Source organism: Danio rerio, chromosome 14 (genome assembly GCF_049306965.1).
Source record: "Danio rerio strain Tuebingen ecotype United States chromosome 14, GRCz12tu, whole genome shotgun sequence".
Lineage (NCBI taxonomy): Eukaryota > Metazoa > Chordata > Actinopteri > Cypriniformes > Danionidae > Danio > Danio rerio.
This window is the reverse complement of record NC_133189.1, coordinates 38131682-38147883: the sequence shown is the minus strand read 5'-3', so window position 1 is coordinate 38147883 and position 16202 is coordinate 38131682. Positions and strand designations below refer to the sequence as shown.

Here is a 16202-nt window from a genome sequence, read left to right as displayed (position 1 = left end):
GTTGTTAAGAATTGTTGACAAAATCACAATGTAGTCTCTTCTTTATACATTACACCACAAAACAATAGTAATAATACCTTATAATTTAATGAACATACATATACACACAAATTTATGAAGTAGAAAGTGAGGAGTATGAGGATATACATGATCACAGTGTTATTACCAAGCAAAGTGAACATAACTCGTAATGGTGCATCGTTTCCAAACATCTAGAGCAGACCATCGCTTGCTAATATTCTGATTTACACTTTACACTGACTTGGCATTACAGATTTAAATTTTCTTGCACCTCATTTAGGAATTTGCATAATGACACAAATTTCTTGATGGAAATTGGGGATTCATTGACTAATTTAAAGCACATTTCCATATACTCAGTAATACCTTCAACCTACAAATGAATATTAACATCGTCCATTCGCAGTGCAATCAATCACCTCAACTTCACCGCATACAGTACTCGCCCAATAAAAAAAATTTCCATTTGCAAGAAATTAACCATGATCTGATAGAAGCATTCGGACTACATTTCCGAGTTTTATCCTAACACATTCTTCATCAGTGGAGCCACTAGCAATCAATCAAACTAAATGAATGTCACTTATCATTCCAGCTTATACACTTCTGTATGATGGCACTGGTTTAAGAGCTGGCCGTTCTGAATGAATCAACCACACAACAATACTGCCTGTGCTTGCGTCTCTGAAACAAATATAGCTGGTTATTAGAAACCCATGTAAAAATGGAAGAGTCCCTGATGTGCAGTCCCTTATAAGTGGCCATCAACATATTATGGTGAAATTAGTAAATGTGACTACAAATACGCATTCGCTTATACACTGGGGGCACGTTCTGCTACAGTAAACATGGTGAAAATAAGGTGTGGAGCACAATTTAAAGAGTTCTCAATTGAATGCAGAAGCATGCTTAAATAAAGGTTTTCCCATGCCTGGACCAATCATTTTCAGATGGAAACCAAAGCGTTTTTCTCTGATTAAGTGCACAAACACCAATTTCCTCAAAGGGATAGTTCACACAAATATTTCCCCACCATTTACTCACACTCAAATGGTTCTAAACTTTGTTGAACGTTGGAAAAAACCAAGCATTGAAACACAAACAACAGTTGAAAAAAATAGCCATTGACCTCCATAGTATTTTTAGTTGTTACTATGGCAGGCAATGGCTTTTTTTTTTTTAAGCTTTCTCCAGTATTTCTCCTTTGTGTTCAACAGAAGAAAGAAACAGTTTTGGAACAAGTGGAGGAAGAGTTCCACCATTTTTGGGTGAACTATCCCTTTAAATTGGTGCACAAACACACAATTTAGCCTTGAGTAGGGCTAGAAATTCATACAGATGATGCTAAATGATGGCAGACAGTAAAGGAAAGACCTTGCTATGAAGGAAGAACCTAACTTCAAGATCAAAATAATAGCTATAACAACAAATCAGGCATGTTTTCCACTTCCTTAAGGGAATTTACAGCTTTTCGATCAATTTTACATTATGTACATTAACTCCATGGCTTTTTTTGCAGATCATTAAGCGCTGTATAAAAATGATGGTGTTACTTGCATGAGTATTATTAGGGCATTATGGAGACTTGAGTTTGATGGTAGAGCATAGATAAGGCACTCTTACTGATGCAGATCGACCTGTACCGACAAGCATCGCGCTTTCCACCATCCATGCTGATTGTAAAAATCAAGTTTGGAGTTTTAACGTCCTGTTGTCATGGAATTGAATCACATTTATGACTGATTTACTAAGCTGATCCAAACGGCCCCATCATCATGAAGCAGATTCTTTAGGCCTCGGTTTATGGCTAAAGCACTTTTTCCTATCACACTTTGTCCAAAATACAAAAAAAAGTCTAATCCAAAGGGCATTCAGCACAAATGACTACAGAAGCTAATAATGGGTTTTACCGGGCACACAAATGCTTAGGAATAATGGAGGCAGGCTATACAGGAAAAAAAACAACATTTCATGAGCTCTTCTGAGGGAAATAATGTCTACATTACGCTTCAGGGCGGCCCATTCTCATCCGATTCAGTCTGTGGTTCCCCTATTTCCCTCACCGTGAGTTTCATCATGCTGTGATTCAGAGAGTAGAGTCACATAACCTCCGTTTCTCATCTTGAGTTCAAGTGGAGGATTCAGGCAAATAAAGCGTCCTGTTCTGTAAGAGTGTTCGGACGGCTCTGAGCGTCAGAGTTAATCAGCTGTTCTGTGTGGTCCTTCAGATTTAGAGGTCTGTGAAGACGCTGTTAAAGCTAGTGGGTGGACTCTTTAATGACCGCAGGGGCGACGGCGTTGGGAGATATTGGCGAGGAGGGTTTCTCTTCTTTTGGGGAGCTGGAGCTCTTCTGGGTGCCTGAACCAATGCTGGGCTTGGCTTCATCAGGAGTGTGTTCATTTGGAATCAGGGGAGCCGAGGATTTCTGCAGGAAAATGAATACACCGTCAGCAATCGAGTAGTGGTGTTCACATGCATGCAGTCATTCATAAACTGGAGTAAGTGTACACTATTTGCTACTAAAAAAGGAGGCTTGGGGAGCCTTGGAAGATTAACACGCTCAGGAGTGAGAGTAGGTGTCTTGATGATGATGATAATTATGATTAATGAGAATTCAAATGATATTTTCAGTAGAAGACGTCTTGTTGGAGAACAGAACAGTTATCGTGAGTCTTGTGCAACATAAACATTTTTTAAAATGTTTTAAAATCTCCCTTATTGGAGCCGGTGGCAATAAGTGGTGAGGGGCAGCACGGCGTGTGTTTGCCGGTGTGGGAATCTAGGAGAGTTGAAATTAAGCAATACGAATTTAGAAGTCCACTGCTTGAGAATAGTCCAGAGACAGTGTTGCCAGATATAACTGACTTTTTCTAACCCAAAAGCTGTTCAAAACCCACCCAAACGCAAAACAACACACACCCAAAATATTAGATTTAAATTTATTTAAATTGAATTTATTTAAATCTAAATTAACCGAGTTGCTTTAACGGTCATCATTTTTAACCATACAGCATCTAACACCAGCAGTCACAGAACCACAACATTACTGGATCACATCGAAACACTGGGCCCTCTCACTCACACACAGCACTTAATGTCTTGTAGATTACACTCCCTATTAGACTATGTTTTACTTTCGAAATGGGGTATAAATTAGTCCTATTTGGCGTTTTAAATTCTTTTGAACATAATTAGGTGCTGCTTGTCAAGCAGGCAATGCTTTATGTTTGTTCTTGCTGTTAATTGTGGAACAAAAATGATTGATAAAAGTGTCATGATAAATTGCCGGAAACTGCCCAATCTGGCAACACTGTCCAGAAAACAGGGTCACTGTAAACTTTGGTTCCGACCACAGTTGTTCGCAAGGGTTTGATTATTGTGGTCGCCGGATTTCCAGTTACCTACTATGATTTCTTACAGTTTCTTACACCTTTAGTGTGAACGCACAGTAAGTACATTTTTTGTGATAAGATTGTGAAAATAGTTCTAATAAAGATGGATCAAAAACTGTTGTTTAAAACATAATTATAATCATTTCATTATAATTAATTACAATTACTATAGGGGTTTATGTAAATTATTATTTAGAATAATATTATTATTTTTGTAATTATTAAAAGATTATTATAGCATTACTTTGCCCAGTGTAAATAAATGAATAGGAATTCAAATGTCAATAATCATCAGTAATTAAAATAAATCTAATTATAGTTAGTTGTTATATAGTTTTTATGTAATTAATTACTACTCTATATTATTATTATAACTATTATTATTATTATTATTATTACATACTATAAAAAAATAATTGAAAAATTATGTTAATTATAATCTGGGGGAGGCCGATCCAGCCTCTCTTGATATTTGAGGCTCTGCACTAGTTCTGAGAGAGAGAAAATAAATAAATTGAAATTCACTCAAAAAAGTGAATATAAACGACTAAAACTGACTATGAAAATTTAAATATTAAAATGGTAAAAAATAAAGAAAAAGTAATTTTTTTAAAAATTCTGTTAATTGTATTAACATTGTTATAGGGGATGTAATGATTCACTTAAGTCACAATTCGATTGTTCGCAATATTAGAGCCTTTTCATTTTTTCTTTAATGCCACACATTTTTTTGCAAAACACATTTTCTCCTATAACTAAATTGCTGTTTTAAAACAAATTCTAAAGAAAAATATAATAATACAAACTAAAGAAGACTCATTAATACAAACACACTAAAACTGTGACTGTGCTGGGATTTTACATTTTTAAAAAGAAATATCAGCATATCTGTGTTTCCTGCCATAAGCTCAATGAGTTCAACATTTCTACCGGTTTGAATAGTCACATATTTGAATTCATTTTCAAACCGCTCACAGTGAATCATTATATCCCTAATTGTTATCTGTGGTTGTATATTTCAGTACAATTGCAAAATTACTATACTACAATTTATTATAATAATTTTCAATCTTTTTTGCAGAAACATAACAATATAAATAAATATTTATTTTTCTGGTATAATTAAGACTACAATAAAACACAACAAATTGCATATAACACCCAGGGTATAAAAATTAGAGACGTTAGCTCTATTATTATTTGCTCTATGAAAGTCACATCAAGTTAAAACCACTTAAAGCATCCATTTACTCTATATGGTTCTTTTCCCTGGCCTTCTAACCCTTCCAGCTCTTAGAGTAATTGATTTAGGATTTTTGCAGACTCACTACTCCAACACACACACAGCAAGGCATCCAGCAGTATTTCTGCCCAACACTCGCTCACTCACTCACACTTACTGTGGTTTGTGTAGCAGGATTGCTGCTCTTATTGACAGGAACAGTAGTCGCACCATTAGAGGGGGCGGAGCTACACGAGTCCTCCAGCATCAGCCCTCTTCTGTCCAGCACACTATAAAAAAAAATAATAAACCCCAAAAAAATATATTATGCTTTGTTCAGATGTGGCTGTTTTTCTTGTTTTAATAAAAAATTTTTACAAACTATTTCTTTTTTAACATTTAATCACACTCCAAGACACATTGTAAAATGTTAATTTGCAAGCTGTTATCACTTCACATTATTATCAATATTAATTGATAATAATTTTTTTTGGCAATTTAATGTATTTAAGCTGAATCAAAGTATTGATTAATGTTTTTCTTATACATTTTGTTTTGCCAAAATTGAATGATAGTTTTCACAATAATATTATTATAATATTTAATGGAGCCCATTTGTATTCAACAGAGATAAAAGTAGAGATGCATCAGCTAATTAATAAAAGCAATAATTATTGAAAATGAAATTCGTTGTTAATGCTATTTCAGATTAGTGTAAATGGTGCAGCAGTAGAATAAACAACAACAGCAGAAGTGAAATATTACTATTAGTCACTGTTGCGGTTTTCAGTGAAGGCTAATGATGTTACATTTGTGCACTGAATGGTGAAAGTTCATCTGTTCTTCTGCCTGTTTCAAAAAGAAAGATTTGCTGTTTATTTATTATTTATCATTTTTATATTTCAACTAATTCTGCTGCTTAGTATCTAATTGTCATTGTGTCTATATCCTAATTTCATAATGTGAATATAAATGGAGTACAACACTTGGGTGCGTGTTTGTTGCGTTCATTTGATTTTTAATTTTAACTGAAATAAATGAAAAGCAGAAACTGCAATTTTAGTGTTTTTTTTTTTTTTGTTTGCTCACAAAAAACGTAAAGAAATAAATTAGTGTAAACTAGTGTATTGTAAAACTAAATTTACATATTCTATCATTTGAACCACACACAGTTAGCAGTATGCTTAAATGGAATAAAAAACTTAAATCAGTAGTATTACTAGACATTTGTCTTTAAAATAATGTCATAGTTAGGCCTGGGTGCTGATCCGCAGAGGACTAGTATTTGGAGGTTGACTTCATAAGCTCAAATTTAGTTGACCAATCAGATGAAAATGGGTGTTTCAGCACCGCCTACATGTGGGTAATGAACTTAAAGATGTTTATCTATTTTTCTACCCTAAACCAAAAAAAAAAAAAAACAAACATGAAAATAAAGCCAAAATGTCATTTTGTTTTAATTTTTGTGAGCAAATAAAAAACTAAAATATATGTGATATTTAGAGAACATTTACTGTTCAAAAACAAACTTTGCTTTACATTTAAGATTTAAAATGTCAAAATTAAAGATCAATAAACTATACAAGGAATTTTTTATTTTTAAATATACATAAATAATACCCTGATTAACAATTTTACATAGTTAATAATCAGGAAAACATGAAATTTTTTTTGTTTTTATTTGATTACTTGAAAAAAAAAATCAATGCCCAACTAATCACAAATCAGCATAATAGATTGATTTGTTAAGGATCATGCAACACTGAAGACTACAGAAATCATGCTGACAATTCTGTATTTACATAAATAACATTCTAAAATATACTGTTAATAAAGAAAACAGCTATTTTAAATAGAAAACCTGTACAATCTAGCTCAAGTGTTAAAATATGCTACCATTAAGCAAGACTACAGTATCATTCCTACCTGGGGTAAGTCGGGCCACACAGAACCTCACAGCAGTTCTTAATGATGTTCTTGTGACTGTATGGGTTCTGCACGCGGTTCTTCCCTGACCATGAGCCTTTGATCTGTGAATAAGAGATGAAGTACTTAGAGCACTGAAAATAAAACAGCATAAAGTCAGAACTGCCACTCACGGTCAGCAGATAACAATGTAAAAATCTGTGCAAAAGGGAGCTTGCTAAAAAAAGAATGTTTTATTTGTTATGGTTTATTTTAAAATGTGTCATTTCAGCTCTAGACATTCCTTCCCTATGGATCATGAATTTGATCCAGTCAAGAACTTCAAGGATCTTCATCTTAAAAAGACATGTTACTGTTACATCTGCTCCTTGATGGAAATATATGAATTTATCACAGGAAACCCTGATTTAAAAAAAAGACAACTCAAGTTTCATGTGTCGAATTTCTCACAAAAAGACCAGTTTTAGATTTCAGTAAGAAGTTTAGCTGGATCTGGTTTCAACCATGTCTGCAGGTATTGATCAATTTATTATAAGCTAAAGCTCCAATTTATACTAAATCAAAGGTGAACAGACATTATTACTTGCAGCAAGTGCATTCCTTCTATCACAGCTTCTCACTATATTTCTCTCCTCATTAACAGGAAAAGAAGAGCCAGAGGGCAAACGTGGTGAGAAAACATTTTAAACTAATCATTAGGGCTAAGTGTGAAAGTGCCACAGAAGTACAGATTCTGCATTCAAACTGCTGCAATGAAAACCACTAGACATGCCATTTATATGAGTTTTTACATTAAATATACATACATTAGAAACTTCTGTACATCCATATGATTGGTTTTGACTATATGGGTCGCTCAAGGAAAGTGTATAATGTGTTTAAAATGTAAAGAGTCAAATTTTTTTTTCCAGTTTTATGTACTTTTATGTGCCATGGGGTTTAACATTTGGGCAAATCAGTTACAAAATCAGTGGCTAATTTGTGACTTTAAATATTTGAGGTACTTTCACACTCGGCTCAATTGCCCGGACAGAACCAAAGTTCTATTGTCCTAACTTGCCACCTTCTCAGAAGGTTTGTCTTCACACAGTCTTTTTTCCTTCTGAACCCAGGTACGTTTGTGTCATCGAGCTGCTGTAGTGTGTAAAGCTGTTGCTAGATGACGGCCACAAAAGCAAAGCACCAAAATGAAAAGACGTACGCACATCGCAGTCGATCTGCTTTTACTGGATCTTTTGGTTTTGGACATACAAAAAGCGATAATGGAATGTGTCCATCTGCCCCAAAAATATTATAAACGTTCAGAACATAACACCATGTCCACAGCTGTTTTTGAAGAAGACAAGCAGACAATATCGCTGTGTTTGCCTTGGCTCAGTCCCGTTTGTCACCAAGGTACAGTGCATGATGCGCACGCGCACACGTGCACACACACACACACACACACACACACACAAACACGTTATGAAAACGACAGTTTGTTGTACAGTTGGTGGTTCACTTCCGTTATTTGGTACAATTGCATTCATACCAGAAGTGAACCATACCAGAGTTTGTGCAAACCGTACCCCAGACCACCTCTTTCTGGCGACTCAAGTACCATTCACGGGTGCGCACCAGAGTTCAGAAGACATCGTTCACACAAGCTAAATGTACAATATCTGACTTCAAACGAACCCGGGTATGGACCAAAAGTGCTAGTGTGATAGCACCCTCAATATATTTAATAAACCAAATATTTTTGAACACATGAATTAAATTCAATAAAATTTCTACATAATTAAATACCATGTAAACTAATCCGATGTAACCAGTGTTTAAGTTTTATAATTAGACTAAATTATTAATATTTTAATTTTAAGTATGAATATGTCTTCCGTAACATGGAGCTTGACTAATTAAAATGAAATTAGCAAAATTACCAAGAATTGCCACTCAATTGTCATGTTTTACATCACACATAGTTTGACATGGTCATGGTGCTGTTTTTGTTGGTTTAAAACAGTGGTTCTCAAACTGTGGTACGTGGTAGACAGGCTTTCTTCTAGTGGTACGTGGATAAATAAATAAATATGTCATATGTACATGCTACATATATTGAAATAAATTATCAAAAATGATGTGTACGAATATGACATAAGGCCCATATTTATGAGGTCCAGGCAACATTTCCAGGTGCTGATAAACCTGGAGTCAATTCTTTTTTTACTTTAAGAACAGTAACCTTCCATTTTTGCTTTTAAAAGCACGTGTTAATTTAAATGTTCTTAATAATAGGAACTAATATGCCTCGTTTTTGAACTGTACTGAACTTTAGCTGCTTTACTAGACCTAATACGCTACGGTATTTCAATACAGCTCATTATGGTGGTACTTGCAAAGATAACTTTTTTCTGAGGTGGTACTTGATGAAAAACGTTTGAGAACCACTGGTTTAAAACATTTAGAAAAAACATTTAAAACCTCACATCTGATGCATTTAAAGCTGCTTTTTGTGCAAGGGTAATCCTATATTACATAAGATCTCATCTAACATGGCAAACATTTACTATAAAACATCCATGAGTCACTTTCCATGAGTACATAACAGGATATGAATAGTTTTTCCCCACTTCAGGTTTATAATTTGTAGTGTAATTGATAAATTTGTAATAAACTTAGTACATAAACTAAAAATGTTTTTAAAATGAACTAAATTAAAATAAAATAAAAAACCTCAGTATGCAATTGGATGATATGCATTTAAATGGGAGACATTTAAAGCTGCTTTTCATGCAAGGTTAATCTTGCGTTATGTAAGATCTTATCTAACATAGCTAACATTTACTATAAAAACAAGGGATTTGTGCTCATCTTAAAATCCCTTAAAATGCAATGTGACAGCAGTGTGTCCCTTGTTCGTCAACAAAGCCATAACCACTGTATGTACTGTGGATACAGGATACATAAAACTCATGTTGAGATGTTCTCTGTGCTTGCTTTATCGCAGAGACGGCACGGTTGCCAAGGTGACTGCTGGATCTTGTGTGTGCTGCAACACTCGAGGGCATGTGTTTATCTCTCCAGCCATGTGAAAACAGCAAACTGTAAAAATGACAGGTAAAAAACACACTTACGTCCTCATTGGTGGTCTGATTGAGGGAGATCAAATAAGTGTGAAAGCCAGTCAATCCCACCACAGACCAGAGGGTGAAGAAGCAAACCAAAACCTCCAACACAGTGCAAAGACGGGTCAAGGAAACAACATGCTCATATCTACAATATGACTGAACTTTAATATTTCACTGTTCAGCTACACAGATTATACGTGTTTAAATGTCATCCAACTAGCACAAAAACACTGTGTTTTCTAGATAGTTCATTCACAGCATGACAGGTTTATGAGGAGCTCATATTATTTTGCAGATCTTCAGCGAGTGGCTCTGAAGCTCATATGAAAGGATATGTTCCTGGAGTTTCTTTAAGGGTATTCACAAATCCCGAGTCCACAGAACCTATAAAACAAACAAGATTGTTTTTATTTACATCATTTATGCATGCATGCTAGCATCAGATGTCCAAGTTTCTCACTTTCTCCCTGCCATCATCACATGTTCAGAAGACTTTCACACCTCCACCTACGCTCTGCCAGTGCTGAGAAGTTTGTGTTGTTCCTTTACATGCACCTTTTCATCCACAGTAGCTACATTTGCATTCAGCCTAATTATCTGCTGAAGGAATAGCTCACCCAGAACTTGTCATTATTTTTTAGTGTGTTATCCATATGCTGCTACACTCAAATAAGGACATAACAAACACTAGTCTAAAGCATTATAAGCAATGCGTTCATCCAAACTTAGAATAGCGAAACGCAATACATAATGCTTTTATTTATTGGCTAATGGAGTATTTGCATAGCTAGTGTTTTTCAGCCTAATTTTTAATAGCTTGACAGTTCACCAGAAATGTTTGGGATGGCTGACTTGTTGCATTCGCAGGTGAGTGTGTGTCTCTCTCTCTCTCTCTTTCTCTCTCTCTCTTTAATTATGTAGATGACGTGCCCTGGGATTGGCTGGAGTGACCAGGACATCTTTTAAAAAAAGTGAATGGGGGTGGAGTGGGAGAGCGAGTTGGTTGTCACGTTGTTTGGCGTGTAGAAAAAATATAGTGTTATTTTTGATTGTGTATTCCCGTTTTGGTGTGCGTGTAAATTTTGACTTTTTTTGTTGTTTATCCTACCCCCAGTGATCCAATCAGTTCAGTTATTAAATCACGTCATCTGTTAAGGTGAAAATAAAATGATTGAATTTGTGAAATTATCTCAGAGTGCAGAAGTACACTCACTGGCCACTTTATTAGGTACACCTTACTAGTACTGGGTTGGACCCTCTTTAGCCTCCAGAACTGCCTCAATCCTTTGTGGCATAGATTCAACAAGATAATGGAAATATTGGTCCATATTGACATGACAGGATCATGCAGTTGCTGCAGATTTGTCTGCTGCACATCCATGATGTGAATCTCCCGTTCCACCATATCCCAAAAGTGCTCTATTGGATTGAGATCTGGTGACTGTGGAGGCCATTTGAATACAGTGAACGTTCGAGGTTACTAAAGTAACCCTTCGTTCCCCGAGGAGGGGAACGGAAGCACTATAAGTGGATTTGATTTGTAAAATCCACGCATTGGGAGGTTCGGTTCAGAAGCTACTCGTCTGAAAGAGTATTGAACGGGCCAATTAAGAATGAATTGGCAGCGCAAGCCTGCGCAGGTGAGCGGCATAAGCAATCAACTGAGTATATAAGCTCACCTGGCGCCAGCAGACGCTATCCTTTTTAAGCTGAAGAGACTTTCAACAGCTAAGGGACAGTCATTATGGCGACGGAGTATAGTGCTTCCGTTCCCCTCCTCGGGGAACGAAGGGTTACTTTAGTAACCTCGAACGTTCCCCTTCGGGGGGAACTTCAGCACTATAAGTGGATTTGATTTGTAAAATCCACGCATTGGGAGCCCATTGAAAGCGCCATAATGACTGCACCTTACCAACACCCCCGATGAGGAGATAGTCAAGCAAGCGTGACGCACCCGCATCATGGGGGGCGCGGTCCTCCAACGTGTCCCTGGCCCTACTTTATCCTACTTCAACAGAAGTTTTACGGATTTAGATATATTTTTTGGGAAGTCGTGAGCATCTAGATAATTCTAGGAAAATACGACAGTACGTTGGGAAGCGTGCAATCCCGATAGGGAGGACGCTGCGGAGGCCATCCGTTACCCAAGGGGGGATAGATGGCAGAATTTACATATGGACTAGCCCTAAAAAGGGGGAGTACGCATAGCAAAAGAGTGGTTAGCGGGGAGGGAAGACACGGGTCCGCCCAGGGGGGGGACTTAACCGTGGCTGAATAAGCATATGGGATCGCCTAGTGGGGACCACGCATAGCAGGCACCTTTACCCAAAACGCGGGCTGACCAGCGGGCAGACCTACAACGTAGTGGGCCAGCAAGTGACTCCTCCGCTGAGTCAGTGCTGGGGGCCACGGAGGAATCTGCAGGGCTCACCTGACGGGGAACTTTACTGACAGATAAAAAGGCGCACGTATCTCCGTGTTAGGGAAAATGGCGCAGCAAGCGTGTTTCAACACCCTACCGAATTGTTTCCTCAATCACCAAGGGTTACCTAATACCCTTGAGGAAACCGGCTCCACTCGCAGATTGTAAAACCTTGCAAATGTGTTGGGTGTCACCCAGCCCGCAGCTCTACAAAAGTCTGTTAGAGGGGCGCCGCGTGCGCGCGCTCGAGAGGATGCGAAACTCCGAGTGGAGTGCGCACGCGCTCTCGGGGGACGCGGCTTATCTCGGCTCTGATAGTGAAAGAAAGGCATCCACAATCTAGTGGGAACTTATTTCGGTACGGCACTTCCCTGCTGCCGACCGCTATAACAGACGAAGAGCTGCTCAGATGATCTAAACTCTGAGTGCGGTCCGGATAATACGCAAAACGCGAACTGGACAATAAAGAAGGGCTGGGTCTGCCTCCTCCGAGGGCAGCGCTTGCAGGCTCACTACCTCGTATTAAAACGGAGTGGTAGGAACCTTGGGCACATATCGCGGGCGGGGTCTCAGGACGTGAGAGAAGCCAGCCCAATTACAGGCACGAGTCACTGACCGAAAAATGCCTCCGGGTCCCCGACCCTCTAATCGATATCAACGCGACCAGCAGAGCTGTCTTCAGGGACAGAAAGATACTGAGTCGAGGATCGAAGGGATCTGACGCGGCTTGTGTAGCGAGGGCGAGATCCTAAGAGGGCATGAGAGGGGGCGGGATGGATTAATTCGCTTAACGCCCCTGAGGAACCGGATGATGAGGTTATGCGTTCCCACGGTGCTGCCAGCCACCGCGTTATGAGAGCGGAGATGGCAGCCACGTAACCTTGAGTGTGGAGGGCGACAGCCTGCTCTCCAGCTTCTCTCGGCGTAAAGAAAGCACAACGCTGATCTGGCAAATTACGGGGGTCTTCTCAGCGAGAGACACACCATTCAGTGAATAGACTCCACGTCAGGGCATAGGCGCGCTCGGGGAGGGGGCTCTAGCCCGAGTGACGGTATTAGCCACCGCAATCGGAGGTTACCTAAGTCTTCCTCGCGTCTAAAATCTCTTCAAAGATCGGCGAGGGTGCCAGGTGGTGCCCTGTCCCTGAGAGAGTAGGTGCTCTCTCGAAGGGACTGCCAGGGGAGGGCTATCGCGAGGGAGAGCTCTGACATCCAGGTCCGGTTGAGCCAGAGGGGCGCAACCAGCAACCTGTTCCTCGTCCTCTTCCTGACCTTGCACAGTAACTGCGCGAGCAGGCTCACTGGGGGAAACGCGTATTTGCGCGTGCCCCGAGGCCAGCTGTAAGCCAGTGCATCCGTGCCGAGAGCACTCGGTCAGGGAAAGAACAACTAGCAATGAGCGATCTCGGGGGAAGCAACAGATCGATCTGGGCTTCCCCGAATCGCGCCCATATCAGCTGAACAGACTCGGGGTGGAGTCTCCATTCTCCAGGACGCAAGGCTGCCGTGAGAGCGCATCGGCTGCACGGTTGAGCTTGCCTTAATATGAATGGTGTGCAGCGATTCAGCCGCGGATGACTCCAGAGGAGCAGACGGCGGGCGAGCTGAGACATGCGGCGAGAGCGCATACCCCCTATACGGCTGATATACGCCACCGCCGCCGTACTGTCCGTCCTGACCAGCACGTGTTGCCGCTCCAGCACCGGAAAAAAACGGTGGAGAGCGAGGAACACTGCCAACAGCTCCAGGCGATATGCCAATGCAACTGGGTACCTTTCCACAGGTCCGCAGCCGCATGCCCGCAACGCACAGCCCCCCAGCCCGTGTTGGAAGTGTCTGCTGAAACGACAACAAGACTGGACGCCTGTTCTAGAGACATCCAGGCCTGTAGGAACGAGGGGTCGCTCCAAGGGCTGAGGGCGCGGCGACACAGCGCAGTAACAGAGACTCGGTGTGCGCGCGCGTGCCATGCGCGTCTGGGGACTCGATCGTGAAGCCAGTGCTGAAGTGGTCTCATATAGAATAATCCGAGCGGCATGAAGCGGCTGCGGATGCCATATGCCCCAGGAGCCTCTGAAATAGTTTCAGTGGGACCACTATTTTACTGTCGAGCTCTCTCAGACAGTACAGCATCAGCTGAGCGCGCTCTCCGGAGAGGTGCGCTGCCATGGTGACCGAGTCCAGCTCCAGCCCGAGAGAAGAGATCCTCTGCACGGGGGCGAGTTTGCTCTTTTCTCGGTTGACCTGAAACCCCCACAGGTGGAAGTGCCAGAGCACTTTGTCTCTGTGCATAATCAACTGCTCCGAGAGAGGGCAAAAATCAGCCAGTCGTAAAGAAATTGAGTATGCAGATGCCCGCGAGCCGAAGGGGCGCTGAGGCACCCTCCGCGGGCTTGGTGAGGACCCGCGGAGACAGAGAGAGCCCGAAGGGGAGGGCTTTGTATTGCCAAGCTCGACCTTCAAACGCAAACCGCAGAAACTGTCGGTGGCGAGGAAGAGTGGAGACATGGAAATACGCGTCCATCAGGTCTAATGCTGCAGACCAACCCAGAGGACGAACGCACCGGAGGATGCGCTTCTGCGTGAGCATTCTGAACGGCAGCTTGTGCAGGCAGCGGTTCAAAACGCGCAGATCTAGGATTGGCCGTGACCCACCGCTCTTTTTGGGCACGATGAAGCGTGGGCTGTAAAACCCACCCTCCATCTCGGCTGGAGGGAGCGGCTCGATTGCATCCTTCGCCAGGAGGACAGCAATCTCCTCTCGCAAGACAGAGGCGGACAGGGGGCTGACCCTGGTGAATACACACCCGTGACTTGGGGGGCCGTTTCGCGAACTGAATCGCATAGCCGAGTCTGATTGTGCGTATGAGCCACCGCGAAGAGCTGGCCCGCGCTAACCAGACAGGCAGAGCTCTCGCTAATGGACTCATCGCTACAATCGCTGACGTACCAGCAGTGGGGCAGCGCGGAGTGGGTGTGCTGATCCGGGAAGCTCGCGGGTCCCACGGAAAAGCTGGAGGTGAGATATTTGCTCTCACTCCAAACCCGAGCTCCGGAGGGGAGGCTCGAGGGGTGGGAGAAAGGAGACCGTCCTCCCAGCGCTCGTGAGCCACTGGCGAAACGCACCGAATCTGCAAGCTAGAAAGCATAGCGTCCCAGACTGGCAGATTTCGGGCTGTCACATCTGGGGAAGTGAAAAGTGCCCTTTCATAATGTTTTCATGGCAGTAAAAAGTGCCGTTGGAAATGGGGCCCCACCCTCCAGCGGGGAAAGAGCAAGTTCCCTCTTCTCCAGATGGCCTGTCCCAGGGGCGCTTCGCGGTCCGTTGCCGGACTTAGCGGCGTTCTGGGCAGGGGGGCTGCCTGCTTCCGAGGTGCCCGACGCGCTCGCTTCGCCTGAGGCGTGTGCGGGGGCGGAGCAGCTCTCGTAGGCGGGCGCCTTCGGCGAGGAGCAGGTATGAATGGCACGGCGGGCGGAGCGGGCTACGGACCGCCGATAAGACATCACCCACCAACTGCTCTCTCACCGCCTTGAATTCCTGGGTGAATTCACAGACAGTGTCGCCGAACCTGGCTGGGGATATGGGGAAGTCAAGAAAGCGGACTTTGTCGACTTTGCGCATATCAGCCAGGGGTGGCGCTCCTGGACCACTAATGTGGACATCGTCCTCCCCAACGCACACGCAGCGGACTCAGTAGTCCGAAGAGCTAAGTCGGCGGCGGTGCGAAGCTCGTAAGCCTGGGTTGGACCCACCCTCGTGCAGCTCGGCCAGCGCCTGCGCTTGGTAGCGCTGGTAGGTGGCTATCGCATGCAAGGCGGAAGCAGCCTGGCCCGCAGCTATGTAAGCTCTAGCTCCGAGGGAGGTAGATAACTTACAGGCTTTGGATGGGAGACGAGGCGGACCCCGCCAAGAAGAGGCGCCGCGCGGATTTACCGCCATCGCGCACTCAACCTGAGGAATCGCCACATACCCCCTGGCTGTTTCACCGTCAAGAGTGGTTAGGGTGGAGGAACACGCAGCACGAGCAGAAAAAAGTGCTTTACAAGACCGCGTGAGCCTACTGTGCACCTCCGGGAAGAAGGGAACGCCCCTCTAGTCGGTCCGGCC

The 16202-nt window shown here is 42.2% G+C and overlaps 1 protein-coding gene across 2 annotated transcripts in view; it reads right to left on the bottom strand.

Annotated features, from left to right (window-relative positions):
• Positions 1–26: 26 nt before the first annotated feature.
• The window catches only part of zdhhc9 (zDHHC palmitoyltransferase 9), a 44625-nt gene continuing 28449 nt past the window's right edge, over positions 27–16202 (bottom strand). The window contains exons 5-10 of one of the 2 annotated variants that reach the window (XR_012389530.1): positions 10008–10056; positions 9679–9781; positions 6563–6666; positions 4815–4926; positions 1041–2447; positions 68–771 (exon numbers count right to left, since the gene is read on the bottom strand). Coding sequence is in view for 1 of the 2 variants with exons in the window: in NM_001110026.1 (NP_001103496.1) it covers positions 2280–2447; positions 4815–4926; positions 6563–6666; positions 9679–9781; positions 10008–10056 (536 nt within the window). In the remaining variant the exon portion in view is untranslated. 2 annotated transcript variants of the gene reach the window in all.